Source organism: Mobula birostris, chromosome 7 (genome assembly GCF_030028105.1).
Source record: "Mobula birostris isolate sMobBir1 chromosome 7, sMobBir1.hap1, whole genome shotgun sequence".
Classification (NCBI taxonomy): domain Eukaryota; kingdom Metazoa; phylum Chordata; class Chondrichthyes; order Myliobatiformes; family Myliobatidae; genus Mobula; species Mobula birostris.
Window position 1 is genome coordinate 106,831,024 of NC_092376.1, and position 15,418 is coordinate 106,846,441.

Below are 15,418 nucleotides of genomic sequence, written 5' to 3' on the forward strand. Positions count from 1 at the left end.
TGCCAAAGCAGCCTCGTATCTTCTTTTAGCTTTTCTAATTTCTTTCTCAAGATTCTTTTCACATTCTTTATATTCCTGGAGTACCTCATTAACTCCAAGCTGCCTATATTTATTGAAGATCCCTCTCTTTTTCTGAACCAAGTATCTAATATCTCTTGAAAACCATGGCTCTCTCAAACTTTTAACCTTTCCTTTCAACCTAACAGGAACATAAAGATTCTGAACACTCAAAATTTCACCGTTAAATGACCTCCATTACTCTGTTACATCCTTCCCATAAAACAAATTTTCCCAATCCACTCCTTCTAAATCCTTTCTCATCTCCTCAAAGTTAGCCTTTCTTCAATCAAAAATCTCAATCCTAGGTCCAGTCCTATCCTCCTCCATAATTACACTGAAACTAATTGTATTGTGATCACTGGACCCAAAGTGCTCCCCAACAAATACCTCCGTTACCTCCCCTTGTCTCATTCCCTAACAGGAGATCCAACACTGCCCCTTCTCTAGTTAGTACCTCTATGTACTGCTGCAAAAAACTATCCTGTACACATTTTACAAACTCCAAACCATCCAGCCCTTTTACAGAATGGGCTTCCCAGTCTATGTGTGGAAAATTAAAATCCCCCACAATCACAACCTTGTGCTTACTACAAATATCTGCTATCTCCTTACAAATTTGCTCCTCCAGTTCTCGGTCCCCATTAGGTGGTCTATAATACACCCTTATAAGTGTCACAACACCTTTTCTATTCCTCAATTCGACCCAAATAGCCTCCCTAGACGAGTCCACTAATCTATCCTGCCACAGCACCACTGTTATATAATCTCCGAGAAGCAATGCCACACCTCCCCCTCTTGCACCTCCTATTCTATCACACCTGAAGCAACGAAATTCTGGAATATTTAGTTGCCGATCACACCCTTCCTGCAACCACATTTCACTAATAGCTACAACATCATATTTCCAGTTATCAATCCATGCTGTAAGCTCATCCACCTTTCTTACAATGCTCCTAGCATTAACATAGATGTATTTAAGAAACTCTCCACCTCCCACTCTCTGTTTATCCTTAATTGAGCAAACAACTTTATCTTTTTCTTCCTTTTCTCCTATATCAACTTCCCCTCTCTTAGTCTCCTTAATTTAATTCCCTCCCCCCAACCTTTCTAGTTTAAAGTCACCTCAGAAGCCCTTGCAAATCTCCCCGCCAGGAAATTGGTCCCCCTAGGATTCAAGTGCAACCCGTCCCCTTTGTACAGATCACGCCTGCGCCAATGGTTATCCCAATGATCCAAAAACTTTTTGAATTAAACTTTTTGAGGTTTTATAAATTAAATTTAACATTCTTCATCATACACCCATTTTGCCTTTTTAATTCCCTTATTTGTTTCCCTCATTGATCTTTTGCGTTGTTGGAGGTTTGATATCTGAAGGCAGATAGAACCTAATTAAGATCTCAATCAACAGATAAAAATTTCCCTCATGTAGAACTTCCTCGGACTTGAACATCGGCCTGCATTGTGTGCTCATATCACTGGACTGGTGTTTGATTCTGTACTTTGAATGCCTAAGTAAAGACAGGTAACAGTGACGCAAGAGAATGCAGATACTGGCATCTGGAACAACAGTCTGCTGGAGGAACTCAGCAAGTCAAACAGCATCTGTGGAAGGAGCTGTGTTGTTTTAATGCACAGTTCCCACCTGAGATATCCCTTTTCCCGACAGATGCTGCTTGACCTGCTGAGTTGCTCCAGCACATTGTTTGTTATTGTAATGCTGGAAACACTCTGCACAAATAATGTTCCAGATTGTAGATTCTTCTGACCTTCAAACCTAAATACCAACAGGTTCTCTTTCTCCAGATGCTGCCTGACCTGCTGAGTGCTTCCAGCATTTTCTGTGTTTATTACATATTTCCAGCAAATGCAGGATTTTTATTTTCACTTTGAATTGGGAGGGCTGTCCCCAAGTATCAATTTACCATTATGACTGCAAATGCTTCATAACCAGAGATTACATTGTATAATTGCATAATTAACAATGCATTTATATTCTCTGTTGTCTTTTTTTCCCCTTTCCTATCCAGCATATATGGCTCCAGAAGGTTGGGATGTCTCAGTTGCATCTCCTGTTCAAGCACTGCAGGGGATGTCTGTAATCTTTAACTGTTCCTTCCAATATCCTTATAAAAGCATCCCTTCATCTGACATAACAGCCTTGTGGTTAGAAGATCCATGTACAGAATCATCTGAAATACTGTACAACAGTAAGGAAGCTAACAGCGAAGGTGTGAGTTTCATAGGAGACTTGGACAGAAAAAATTGCTCTCTTCAGTTACATGATGTTAAGAAAACCAACAAGAATTATTGCTTCAGATTCAAAATACAAGGCAGAGACAGCTGGACAGGAAAACCTGGTGTGAACCTTATAGTTTATGGTAATTTTTCCTTCATGATATATACTTTACTCTTTAAAAACTTCAAAATCCATCTACACAACTGATATTTACAAATAATTTCAGCTAGAATATGTAGAGTATTGTTTAACCAATATTTTCTACCATTTCTTTTCTTTTGCAGCTCATCCAACAAAGCCAATTCTCTCGGTCCCCCCAGAATTAATTGAAGGGGTCAGGACGAAATTGATTTGTTCCTCATCTGAAATTGATGAACAAGTCCAATCCAAACTCGAGTGGTATGGCCTCGGTGACAGGATATCAGGAAATATCAGGAGGATCCCTGAAACTAGAACGCTTCAGAGCACAGTTACCGTCACCCTATCACACAGGGATCACAACAAAGTCATCAAGTGCTCAGTCATTTCCAGCAAATATTCATTCAGGGATGAAGTTCAAGTGACTCTGAAAGTTAAATGTAAGGGTCTTATATTCAATTTTAACTACCTTGAAACTTACTAACATCTTGCATTTCAGCACCAGTCTGTGCCACAGGAAGACCTAGAGGGAGCAAATGACTGGTTAAAAATTGTTTAGCTTTTCGGATGGTTTTAAACCAATGTCACAGAGCTTTATTTAGCTTTTTATAAATGTACTTCAGTATACTTCATTGAAAATTCAGAGACAATTATAACTTAGGAATCGAAGCAACCAAATCGTATACAGGAAGATTGCAGAAGGTTCCAGTAATTCCAAAAATGAATCAGTATTTTTGAGTACAACTATAGAGAGAGCAGGTGGAGGTAACATCTGTGGAGTGAAAAGCAGAGTTAATGCTTTTGGTCAATAACCTTTAATCAGAACTTGATCCATCCTCCTTTTCCTATACTCAGCATGGCTGCAGATTCATGACCTTCTTTAATACATAATGCTCTCCCAAACAAGAACTAGTTCCTCTCTCTCTGCACTACACCTGTGTATTACAGGCCCAGTATTACTGTGTTTACCACTCACCCCTGGCTCTGTCTATTGGTAACACACACAAAATGCTGATGAAACTCAGAAGACCAGGCAGTATCTATGGAAAAGAGCACACAGTCAATGTTTCAGGTTGAGACCCTTCATCACCACTAGAAAAAAGAGATGAGAAGTCAGAGTAGGAAGATTGGCAGAGGGAAGGAAAAGGTACAAGGTAGTAGGTGATAGATAAAACCAGGAGAGGGGGAGAGGTGATTTAAAGAGCTGGAAAGTCGATTGGTGAAAGAGATAAAGAGCTGGAGAAGGAGCAATCTGATAGAAGAGGACAGAAGGCCAAGGAAGAAAGGGAAGGGGGAGGAGCACTATTAATACTGCCCTCACCTGCATCTCTTCCATTTCCCACTTGTCTGCCCTCACCCCATCCGCCCAACACCCCACCAGAAATAGAGTTCCTCTTGTCCTCACCCACCACCCAGTCAGCCTCCGCAACCAGCACATAATAAACAAAAACTTTCACCATCTCCAAAGAGATCCCACCACCAACCACGTCTTTCCATCCCTCCCCCCCAACATTCCACTTTCCGCAGAGATTGCTCCCTATGCCACTCCTTTGTCCATTCGTCCCCCCCCCCCCACAGATCTCCCTCCTGGCACTTGCAAGTGGAACAAGTGCCACCCCAGCCCTTATACCTGCTCTCTCACTACTATTCAGGGCCCCAAATAGTCCTTCCAGGTGAAACGACACTTCACTCGTAAATTTGTGGGGGTCACCTGGTGTTCCTGGTGTGGCCTCCCATATATCGGTGAGACCCAAAGTAGATTGGGAGACCACTTTACTGAGCACCTACACTCCGTCTGCCAGAAAATGCAAGATCTCTCGGTGGCCACCCGTTTCAATTCTACTTCCCACTCCCATTCTGACATGGCCTCCTCTAACACTGCTATGAGGCCACACCCGGGTTGGAAGAGCAATATCTTATATTCTTTCTGAGTAGCATTAAAACGGGTGGCAATTTCTCAAACTTCTGGTAATTGCCACCCCCCACTCTGCGTCACTGCTCTCCATTCCCATTTCTTTCTCTCACCTTTCTCCTTATCTGCCCAGCCTCCCCCCCTCCACCTTCCCTTTCTTCCATGGCCTTCTGCCCTTTCCTATCTGATTCCCCTTCTCCAGCCCTTTATCTCTTTCAGCAATTGACTTTCCAGCTCTTTACTTCACCTCTCCCTCTCTTGTGGTTTCACCTATCACCTACTACCTTGTATTTCTTCCTCCCCTCCCCTCACTTCTTACTCTTTTCTTCCTGTCCTGATGAAGGGTCTTGGCCTGAAATATTGACCATTTACTCTTTTCCATAGATGCTGCCTGGCCTGCTGAGTTCCTCCAGATTTTTGTGTGTTACTTTGATTTCCAGCATCTTCAGATTTTCTTTTGCTTGTGTCTCTCTATTGGTATTGATGTTATGCTTGCTTTACTGAGACAGAACACGGACAGTCGACCAACTCAAAGCAGCCGTGTGGAAGCTCATCTGTATTCTTTAATGTATCTAAATAAAAGATCCTTCAATGGACATACTATCCAATTCTTACATCAATTATATTCCTCTTCTAATTTACAGTATCTCTAGATATTCAGTAACTGGTGATGTTGACAATATTTGTGAAACTAATTTAACATTCATATCCCTGTTCTCAACACTCACCTGTGTGTCATGCAAATGAGCAGGGTTTCTGGCTGATTACTTCCTCTTTATCATCTGAAAAGCACAGAAAACGAGATCTAATTGTGGGTAAGTAGGATGAGTATTGATGGATGCCGCAGTTGACATAGACATTGTGGGTTGAAGGGCCGGTTTTTGAACTGGATGAGTCCATGACCTTATGGCTCAGGCATGTGGCAACTTGGTGAATTTTCGAGAGAAATTCACTTGCAGTCAGTCCAAGGGAGAACAGGCGATTTATTACTTTATGGTGTTGCTTCACTTCCCCAGAATGTAACCTTAGCAGTTCGAGTAATCTGTTGGAGGGGAGATTGTTGTAAGTCTGGGAGATCCTCAAAGTCGCTTTTAACTCCCGGATCCAGATTTGTGTGGCATAAGTGGAAGTTCCACAACACAAATCTTAACTTCCACCACTTTTATAACTTATTTTCAGAATCTAAGCATCACTGGCAAGGTAGCATTTATTGGCCAGCACTAATTGTCCTTGAGAAGGTAGTGCTGGGCTGCTTGCTTGAACCATTTCAGGTGAAGGTATCTCCTATTGTACAATTGTCTAGGGAGGCCCAGGATTTAAACCCAGTGAAGATATATTTCTAATTAAGATAGTATGCAACTTGAAGGTGGTGGTGTTGTTTCTTTAATCCTTACTAAGTTTTTTCCAAGATCAGCTTTGGTAGGCAAGCCAAATAGTTTGACATTCCCCAAAACAAGCCTTATTTTCTTTGCAAAGGCATGTGTTTAATGTATAACTGAAGAGAAGGTCTTCAATGTGGAGATAATGCACGTGAAGACCCATCACATTTCCACAAGTATGGCAGAGAAGGGCTGTGAGAGAATATGAAAATGATCCGTGGATACACAGATGTCTGTGATCAGAGACCAGTCAGAAGAAGAATGGGACTAATTAGGGGACAAACAAGGGAATGCTTGTATGGAGGATGTGGCCATAAATGAGTGGCTTGTATCTGCTGCCATCTAATAGTCTATTAGGGCAGCAGTGAAAGAGGAAATAACATTGATTAAGTAGCATAAAATATAGCATATGAAGAGTGAGTTGTCTATCTGCAAATTTCAAATGCCGTATGTTCAAGATAAGATGATTTACACATTAACAAAGGAAACAAATATATGATTTCTGGCGGTTCAGGCAGCAGCCACAAATTCTTCCATAAATAACAGTGAGAAACTGATCCAGATGATCGCTGATGTGGTAATATTACTTGGAAAATGGAAACAAAAAAAAATCACTGAATCTACCACCATTTAGTCCAGCTTTAACAATGGAAATATTTGAGAAAAGGCAAACATTTCAATAAGTTGTCAGTGAAAATTGGTTAAAGCAAAAAAAAAATTGGCAAAATTGATCGAATTCTTTCAAGAATTTGCAGGTAAGGTGATGAGAGCCTGTGTATCTGATGTTGTGTCACAGGAGCAATTCAAGGCACTTGGTGCAATATCACAAAATAGAACTGTGAGCAAAGTGAAGCTCACAGGTTGAAAGGGGTGGTTGCAAAGTGAATATGATGCTTTTGGCTATGGGACAGAAAGCAAATGGTTGAATTGAATTGCCTTCATTTCTTACATCCTTCACGTACATGAGGAGTAAAAATCTTTACGTTACGTCTCCATCTAAATGTGCAATGTGCAACCATAGTAATTTATAATAATTTATAATAAATAGAACAGTTAATGTAATATAGAGTACACTCAAATCAGCGTGAGTTCATCAGTCTGATGGCCTGGTGGAAGAAGCTGTCCCAGAGCCTGTTGGTCCTGGCTTTTATGCTGCTGTACCACTTCCCAGATGGTAGCAGCTGGAATAGATTGTGGTTGTGATGGCTTGGGTCCCCCATGATCCTATGGGCCCTTTTTACACACCTGTCCTTGTAAATGTCCTGAATCATGGGAAGATCACAACTACAAATGTGCTGGGCTGTCCGCACCACTTTCTGCAGAGTCCCGCAATTAAGGGAAGTACAGTTCCCATACCAGGCAGTGATGCAGCCAGTTAGGACGCTCGCATTTGTACCCCTGTAGAAATTTCTTAAGATTTGGGGGCCCATACCAAACCTCCTCAACCATCTAATGTGAAAGAGGTGCTGTTGTGCCTTTTTCACCACACAGCTGGTGTGTACAGACCACATGAGATCCTCAGTGATGTGGATGCTGAGGAACTTAAAGCTGTTTACACTCTCAACCCCAGATCCATTGATGTCAATAGGGGCTAAGACCCAATTCCTCCTGTAATCCACAAACAGCTACTTTGTTTTTGCGACATTGAGGGAGAGGTTGTTTTCTTGACACCACTGTGTCAGAGGGATGACTTCTTCCCTGTAGGCCGCCTCGCTATTGTTTGAGATAAGACCAATCAATGCAGTGTCATCGGCAAATTTAATTAGCAGATTGGAGTCGTGGATGGCGATACAGTCATGGGTATACAGGGAGTAAAGGAGGGGACTCAGTACACAGCCCTGAGGGGCTCCTGTATTGAGAGTCAGAGGGTTGAAGGTAAGGGAGCCCACTCTTACAACCTGCTGGCGATCTGACAGGAAGTCTAGGATCCAGCTGCACAAGGCAGGGTCAAGGCCGAGGTCTCTGAGCTTTTTCAAGCCTGGATGGGACTATGGTGTTGAATGCTGAACTGTAGTTATGTCATTATGCCATTGGGCAGAAATGAAGGTTCTCCATGAATGGAGGTGTTCAGAGCTTCCTTCCTCATGTCAAGAGCTGCTTCTCGGTTTTCACTACTATCAGTCATGCAAGTCCTGGTTGGAGACTCAGGAATACTGTCGCATTCAGATGTAGAAGGATTCTTCATTGCTCCTTCCATAACAATTTTGTTTTACCAGTCAGGGTTGTTAGCCCTGAACTGAACCCCTGAACCTAGAGGACGGTGGACCACTCTTAGTGTGGCCTCTACCCTTTGACCTGTTTGGCACGACGAAGAGCCAAAGCATAAAGCTCTGACTCCAACCAACATTGTTTTCTGGGTCATTGAGGCACGCAAGCCTCCAAAACCAACAACAAAGTTGTGGTCCTCTTGTAAGGCATCTGGCAAATGGAATTTAGTTAAAGATCAGCTGATCAGTGTTCAGGACCAGCTTATTCTAACAAGGAGGAAGGATAAGGACAAGGATAGCAATATAAGAGAACCTTGGATGACAAGAGAATTTGTAAATTTAGTCAAAAAGGCAGAGGAAGCATATGTAAGACAGGGCCATTGAGGAATATAAAGAAAGCAGAGAAGTACTGTATCAAAAATTTTGACCAGTGGTGCCCAAACTTTTGCATGCCACTGTAAGGGGAAAGTGAACTGTTGATGACTAAGACTACTAGCAGTAGTGATGTACAGGGTTATTGCTCTCTGAAAGTGGCAACATGGCTAAATAGAGTGATGATGAAAAGCCTATGGCATGATTGTCATCATCTGTCAGGGCACTGTGTATAAGAGTCAGGATGATATGTTAGCTATATAAAACTTTGATTATGCTACAGTTGAAGAAATGCATGTTTTTCTGTTTACTCCATTACAGGAAAGATGTGGAAGTTTTGATAAGGGCATAGAAAGGTGTAAACAGGCAGTACTGTAGCATAGCAGTTAGCCAATGTTATTATGACGCTAGCGACACGGGTTCAATTCTGATGCTGTCTGTAAGGGGACTGTATGCTCTGCCCATGACCTCTGGGTTTCCTCCAAGTGTTCCGGTTTCCTCCTGCATTCCAAAGACATACAGGTTAGTAGGTTAATTAGTCGGATGGGTGTAATTCAGCAGTATGGACCCATTGGGCCAGAAGGACCTGTTACTGTGCTGCATTTCTAATTAGGATAAACTGTCTGGAGCTATAAGATAGATTAGACAATCTGGATTGATTTCTTATGAGTATTGACTGCTGAAGAAAGACCTGATAGAAGTTATAAAATTTAGAGAAGCATTGATAGGGTAAACAGAACTGTTTTCCCAGGTTAAAAAATGGCAAATTATAGAGGACGTAGCTTTGAGGTGAGAGGCAGAAAGTTGAAGGAGGATGCTTAGGCATTTTTTTTAAACACAGAGCACAGAAAGTTGGCAGGGGTAGTTGTGGAAGCAGCTACTTTTATGAATATGCCAGGCATGGAAGAAGAGACTTATTTTAAATTTGGCATTATGTGTAGCACAGACATCGTGGATAGAAAGGTCTGTTCCTGTGATGAACAGATCAATATTTTATTAAATGAAGAAAATCTAGGGTGAACAGCAGAACAATTTAAAGGAAAAATGAGGAAATTTTTTTAAATGGAGCAAATTGTAATCTGGAACGTGTTGTTTGAAAAGGAGAATGCAAAACTAACATTTAATGGAGAAATAAGCATACAGTTGAGGAAAAATGATTACAAAGTTATGAAAACGGACTGAAATACAGGAAAAATTCCATGACAAATAATGAACAGTAGTGTTCTGTATATTTGCATGTTAAATCTAATATCTTCCATTTAGTGGGAGCTGTAAACTTAAGGTGATTTAATACAACAATGCACAATAGATGGCAGCTGCTGTATTTTGGAGTAACAATCAATTTACTGGAGAGACTCAGCAGGGTGGGCAGCATCAGCGTGAGGAAAAGAATTGCCGATGTTTTGGGTTCAAACCCTGCATCAAGACTAATGCAGATGCTGACCTGATGCAGAGGTTTGGCATGAAATGTCGACCATTCCTTTCCTCACACAGAAGCTGCTTAAACCATTGAGTTGATCCAAAAGATTATTTGTTGCTACATACGGTAACTACCCCTCATTTCTTGCATATGATATTATTTGCATTCTATATTATTTTCCAGATGCACCCCAAAATATAACAATTCAAGGGGAGAACAGATCAGAGATCAAAGAGGGTGACGAGGTCTTTTTGTCATGTGCCAGTAACAGTAACCCTGAAGCCACATACAGCTGGTACAGGAGAGACAAAGGTCAAGTTCAGGATTTTACTTCCAAGGATGGCATTCTGCTCTTCCAAAGTATTTCACAAAGGGATTCCGGGTTCTATAGCTGCACGGCAACAAATTATCTTGGAAACCAAACCTCAGAGGCTGTAGAGATATCTGTTCAATGTAAGAGATTGTTTCTTTGGAGTGTATTTTGCTATTAATATCATCCGGTGACAAGCTCAGTTGTGATTTTATTATATAAGTTAACAAGATTATTCCTCAGAATTTATATTTCCTAAACCCATCTGCCCTACATTGTTATTCTACAGCATCTGCCATAACCTTGTGTGGAATGAGCTGCCAGCACAAATGGTGCATGTGAGCTCGATTTGAAAGTTTGTAAGAAACGTGGATAGGTACATGAATGGTGGGGTTACAGAGGGCTATGGTCCTTATGCAGGGCAATTGGAGTAGGCAGTTTAAATGGTTCTGTACAGGCTAGATGGGTTGAAGGGATGCTTCTGTCCTGTACTTTTCTACGATTGCATGATTCTAAAGGATTGGACTATTTCAGGAGCCGAGGAAGAGCGAGACAGACAGAGAAATAAGAAATTATTGCTTTAGAGTGGTTTCTGTTATCAATTTCATTGCTTGACAAATTCATTTGTGTTGCTTTTACATATATTGGCTAGAACCTTCTTGTAACCTTTCTTCTCACATACAGATTGTCATTCTGCATGATCCAACACAGCCCAAATGGTTAGATAGAGATTGAGATAGAGTTAGACATAGCGACAGTGAAAGACTAACAATATAATAAATCAAGAAGATAATGAGTAAAACATTTTAAAATCCATTTAAGTTCATTATTCAGCAGCATTGAGAGTTGCACTGAAATTAAGGGCAAAGCACTACTAGAAAGTTAATTTTTCACAAAGTCCACGAGTTCCCAATTATTATCTGCAAAACTACTTGTCATCCTTTTACAGATCCTGCATCCCCGTCAAGCCGATTTCCTCTTCAAAGTATACAGAGAGTTACTGAGGACAGTGCATTGGCAGTAATACTACTCCAAGGCCCAACATCCATGAAAGATGAAGAACAAACTGAAATTATTAGTTTATGAAGTCACTTAAACACACTAGAAAACTCTCTGGCTCAGAAGGAAAAATGATCTGTTAAGCCTGGGAAAAAAATACTTTCCAGAGCTGCAAGTAAACCAAGTCAACCGGTACAATGTACAAGTGAGCAACTGGCCAACAAGAGTTTACATTTCAGATCCTCAACATTTCATCAGATCTCTGAGTAGTGATGGAATGTTCCAGACTTGAAACATTTACACTTTCTCTATTTCTACTGATGCTACCAGACCTGCTGAATGTTACCAGCAATTTCTGTTTTTATTATCAATTTCCAGCATCTGCTGTTTTAAATTTTCATTGATTTTACAGCAGTGATGTTAGGGGTATGACCAAACCAGGAAGAATACAAGTTACTGCTAGCCCTGAAGACTCTGCACTCATGCTATTCAATCGGATTCAAAATTGTTAACAGCTTGCAGGGAACAGAATTGCCAAGTGCTAAGTTTACTGGGGAGGACTGAGCAGTGGAGCTTGAATTACTGCTAAGTTTACTGGTGGAGGTGAACGGTTATTTATTTATACAGTATGGTTACACCAGGGGTGAGAGCAGACACCCTGAGGTCGAAACTTTCTTGGGGGCAGTTTTTGAGAGCAAATCTCCATTCTTGAAATGTTCAAGGGACAAAATATTTGCAAGGCTGACATCCGTAGGAAATTTTCGTTGAGATCTGACCCCTGCAGCAGGCAGGGATCTGGACATGATGTCATTGCTAGAGTGTGTCAACTATAGGTGTGAGGTCACAGAGACCCTGACCTGTTCCTTCAGGATTATTCCAGCCATTGCCAGCTGATGGATGACACCATCACAGGCGGCAACTGCTAGAGCCTACCTGTGTAAAGACCATAGGACCATAAGATATAAAAGCAGAAGTAGGGCATTCGTCACCACGAGTCTGCTCCATCATTCAATCATGGGCTGATCCAATTCTTCCAGTCATCCCCACTCCCCTGCCTTTTCCCCATACCGGTTGATGTCCTGACTCATCAAGAACCTATCTATCTCTGTCTTAAATACACCCAATGACTTGGCTTCCACAGCTACTTGTGGCTACAAATTCCACAGATTTACTACCCTCTGACTAAAGTAATTTCTCCACAACTCCGTTCTGAATGGGCGTCCTTCAATCCTGAAGATGTGCCCTCTTGTCCTAGACTCCCCTATCATGGGAAGTAACTTTGCCATATGTAATTTGTTCAGGCCATTTAACATTTGGAATCTTTCTATGAGATTTCCTTCATTCTCCTGAACTCCAGGGAATACAGCCCAAAGAGCTGCTGACATTCCTCATACAGTAACCCTTTCATGCCTGGAATCATTCTTGTGAATCTTCCCTGAACCCTCTCCAATGTCAGTATATCCTTTCTAAAATAAAGAGCCCAAAACTGCAGACAATACTCCAAGTGTGGTCTCCCTATTGCCTTATAGAGCCTCAAATTCATATCCCTGCTCTTATATTCTATATCTCTAGAAATGAATGTCAACATTGTATTTGCCCTCTTCACCACCAACTCAACCTGGAGGTTAACCTTTAGGATATCCTGTACAAAGACTCCCAAGTCCGTTTGCATTTCTGCATTTTGAGTTCTCTCCCCCTCTAAATAATCATCTGCCGGTTTATTTCCTCCACCAAAGTGCATGACCAACACCTTCTAACATTGTATTTCATTTGCCACTTCTTTGCCCATTCCCCTATACTTTACTATGTAAGTCTCTCTGTCCATGTAGTCAGATGTTCTCATCACTAAGCCAAATTGTTAATTGTGGATTTCTCTCTCCACTGATGTCACCCAACTTGCCGAATCTGGGGATTCATTCCAGTTTGTGAGGTGGTGCACACCTTCTAACCCATGTGCTCCTAATGTTCTCAGTATCATCTCGAATGTTTTTTTTCTACTTTGAATGCTCATAGACCAAAGCCTTCAGATATCAATGGTGACTTGTATCAGCTAGAGTCTGAGAAAGTCTATAAAAATTCTTGCTTTTCTATCCATTTCATAAACTCCTCTTGTGGCTGAGCTCAGAAATGCTTGGCATGTGGTCAACACAGTCTGTCCATTATATCTGAATGAGTGAAATTAGGCTCTCAAAGGATGTACTCTGTCTGTATCAGCAGTCCTCAAACATGAAATTTATTCACTTTCAGATGCACCAAGAAATGTAAAGGTTAAAATGGAGAACAGATCAGAGATCAAAGAGGGTGACGAGGTCTCTTTGTCGTGTGCCAGTAACAGTAACCCTGAAGCCACCTATAGCTGGTACAAGAGGGACAAAGTTCAAATTCAGGATTATAATTCCAATGATGGCATTCTGCTCTTCCAAAGTATTTCACAAAGTGATTCTGGATTTTACAGTTGCATGGCAACAAACTACCTTGGAAACCAGAGCTCAGAGGCTGTGGAGATATCTGTACAATGTAAGAAATTATTGTTATTATTTTCATCTGATGACACGCTCAGTTGTTTTGTTACTGTATAAGTTAGTGGGGTTATTCTTCAGAATTTTCATCTCCTAAATCCGTCCTACCCACATTGCTATTCTACAACCGAGAGGGTTGGATTATTTCAGAAGAAGGAGGAAGAGAGAGCAAGAGACAGAGAGACAGGCAGACAGAGAGGAAGACAGAAAGACAAAGAGGGAGTGAAAGAGATACCTATAACAGTGGCAAATGGAACTTCACAAACATCGGAGTAAGGCAATGCACAGTGGTTAAATCTGATCTCCTTTTGGATAATTTGGACTACCTTGACCCAAGGAACCTTGCTTCAATTCTCTGAAGAAAGGTCCAGGCCTTTTGAGCTTAGAGTGTGTACCATCAGTAGTCTATGAGATGCTGCTCTCCGCCCATGCCTTTTGCAATGATGCAGGGCCAAATACTGTCAATATCATCCCCACTGCATTCCATCTTTTCTGTTCATGGACTTGTGATTCCTGGTTGTATGTGGGGAGAATGCATTTCTTCAAGGAGTTTTGAGAATGTCCTTGAATCTTTTTGCTGTCTGCCTAGTGATCACTTCCATTGGCAGAACGTGAGTAAGAGTGTCAGCTGTCTGATGTCAGATCTGTGATTGATATTTCCTGTGCGACACAGCTAACTGTAAGTGACTCAGATCCTGCTAGGGATGTAGTACTCTCTGTACTTAGTCATAAGACATAAAATCTTCTCCTTTTAGATGCACCCAAAAATGTAACCATTCAAGTGGAAGCGAGATCGCAGCTGAAAATCAAAGAGGGTGACAAGATCTCTTTGTCGTGTGCCAGTAACAGTAACCCTGAAGCCACATACAGCTGGTACAAGAGAGACAATGGTCAAGTTCAGGATTTTACACCCAAGGATGGTATTCTGCTCTTCCAAAGTATTTCGCAAAGTGATTCTGGGTTCTATGGCTGCACGGCAACGAACTATTTGGGAAGTCAAAGCTCAGAGGCTGTAGAAATATCTGTTCAATGTAAGAAACTGTTGCTTTTGAGTGTATTTGCTATTAATATCATGCAGTGACAAGTTCAGTTGTGTTGTTATTATACATGTTATACATAAATAATATTATACATATTATACATAAATAATCTTCCAGAAATAGTAAGGGACAGAGGGTCCAGTGAGATGGAGGAACTGAGCGAAATACATGTTAGTAGGGAAGTGGTGTTAGGTAAATTGAAGGGATTGAAGGCAGATAAATCCCCAGGGCCAGATGGTCTGCATCCCAGGGTGCTTAAGGAAGTAGCCCAAGAAATAGTGGATGCATTAGTGATAATTTTTCAAAACTCGTTAGATTCTGGACTAGTTCCTGAGGATTGGAGGGTGGCTAATGTAACTCCACTTTTTAAAAAAGGAGGGAGAGAGAAACCGGGGAATTATAGACCGGTTAGCCTAACGTCGGTGGTGGGGAAACTGCTGGAGTCAGTTATCAAGGATGTGATAACAGCACATTTGGAAAGTGGTGAAATGATCGGACAAAGTCAGCATGGATTTGTGAAAGGAAAATCATGTCTGACGAATCTTATAGAATTTTTTGAGGATGTAACTAGTAGAGTGGATAGGGGAGAACCAGTGGATGTGGTATATTTGGATTTTCAGAAGGCTTTTGACAAGGTCCCACACAGGAGATTAGTGTGCAAACTTAAAGCACACGGTATTGGGGGTAAGGTATTGGTGTGGGTGGAGAGTTGGTTAGCAGACAGGAAGCAAAGAGTGGGAATAAACGGGACCTTTTCAGAATGGCAGGCAGTGACTAGTGGGGTACCGCAAGGCTCAGTGCTGGGACCCCAGTTGTTTACAATATA

General features: G+C 41.4%; 1 protein-coding gene across 6 annotated transcripts in view; it reads left to right on the forward strand.

Annotated features, from left to right (window-relative positions):
- Positions 1-15,418, forward strand: part of LOC140200357 (B-cell receptor CD22-like) — a 90,211-nt gene that overhangs the window by 31,351 nt on the left and 43,442 nt on the right. For 3 of the 6 annotated variants that reach the window (XM_072263570.1, XM_072263571.1, XM_072263572.1), the window contains exons 3-7: positions 2,088-2,438; positions 2,581-2,874; positions 9,908-10,177; positions 13,281-13,550; positions 14,308-14,583. In XM_072263570.1, coding sequence (XP_072119671.1) covers positions 2,088-2,438; positions 2,581-2,874; positions 9,908-10,177; positions 13,281-13,550; positions 14,308-14,583 — 1,461 coding nt within the window. The remainder of the gene's footprint in view (positions 1-2,087; positions 2,439-2,580; positions 2,875-9,907; positions 10,178-13,280; positions 13,551-14,307; positions 14,584-15,418) is intronic. The other 3 variants (XM_072263574.1, XM_072263573.1, XM_072263575.1) reach the window with 3 other exon arrangements.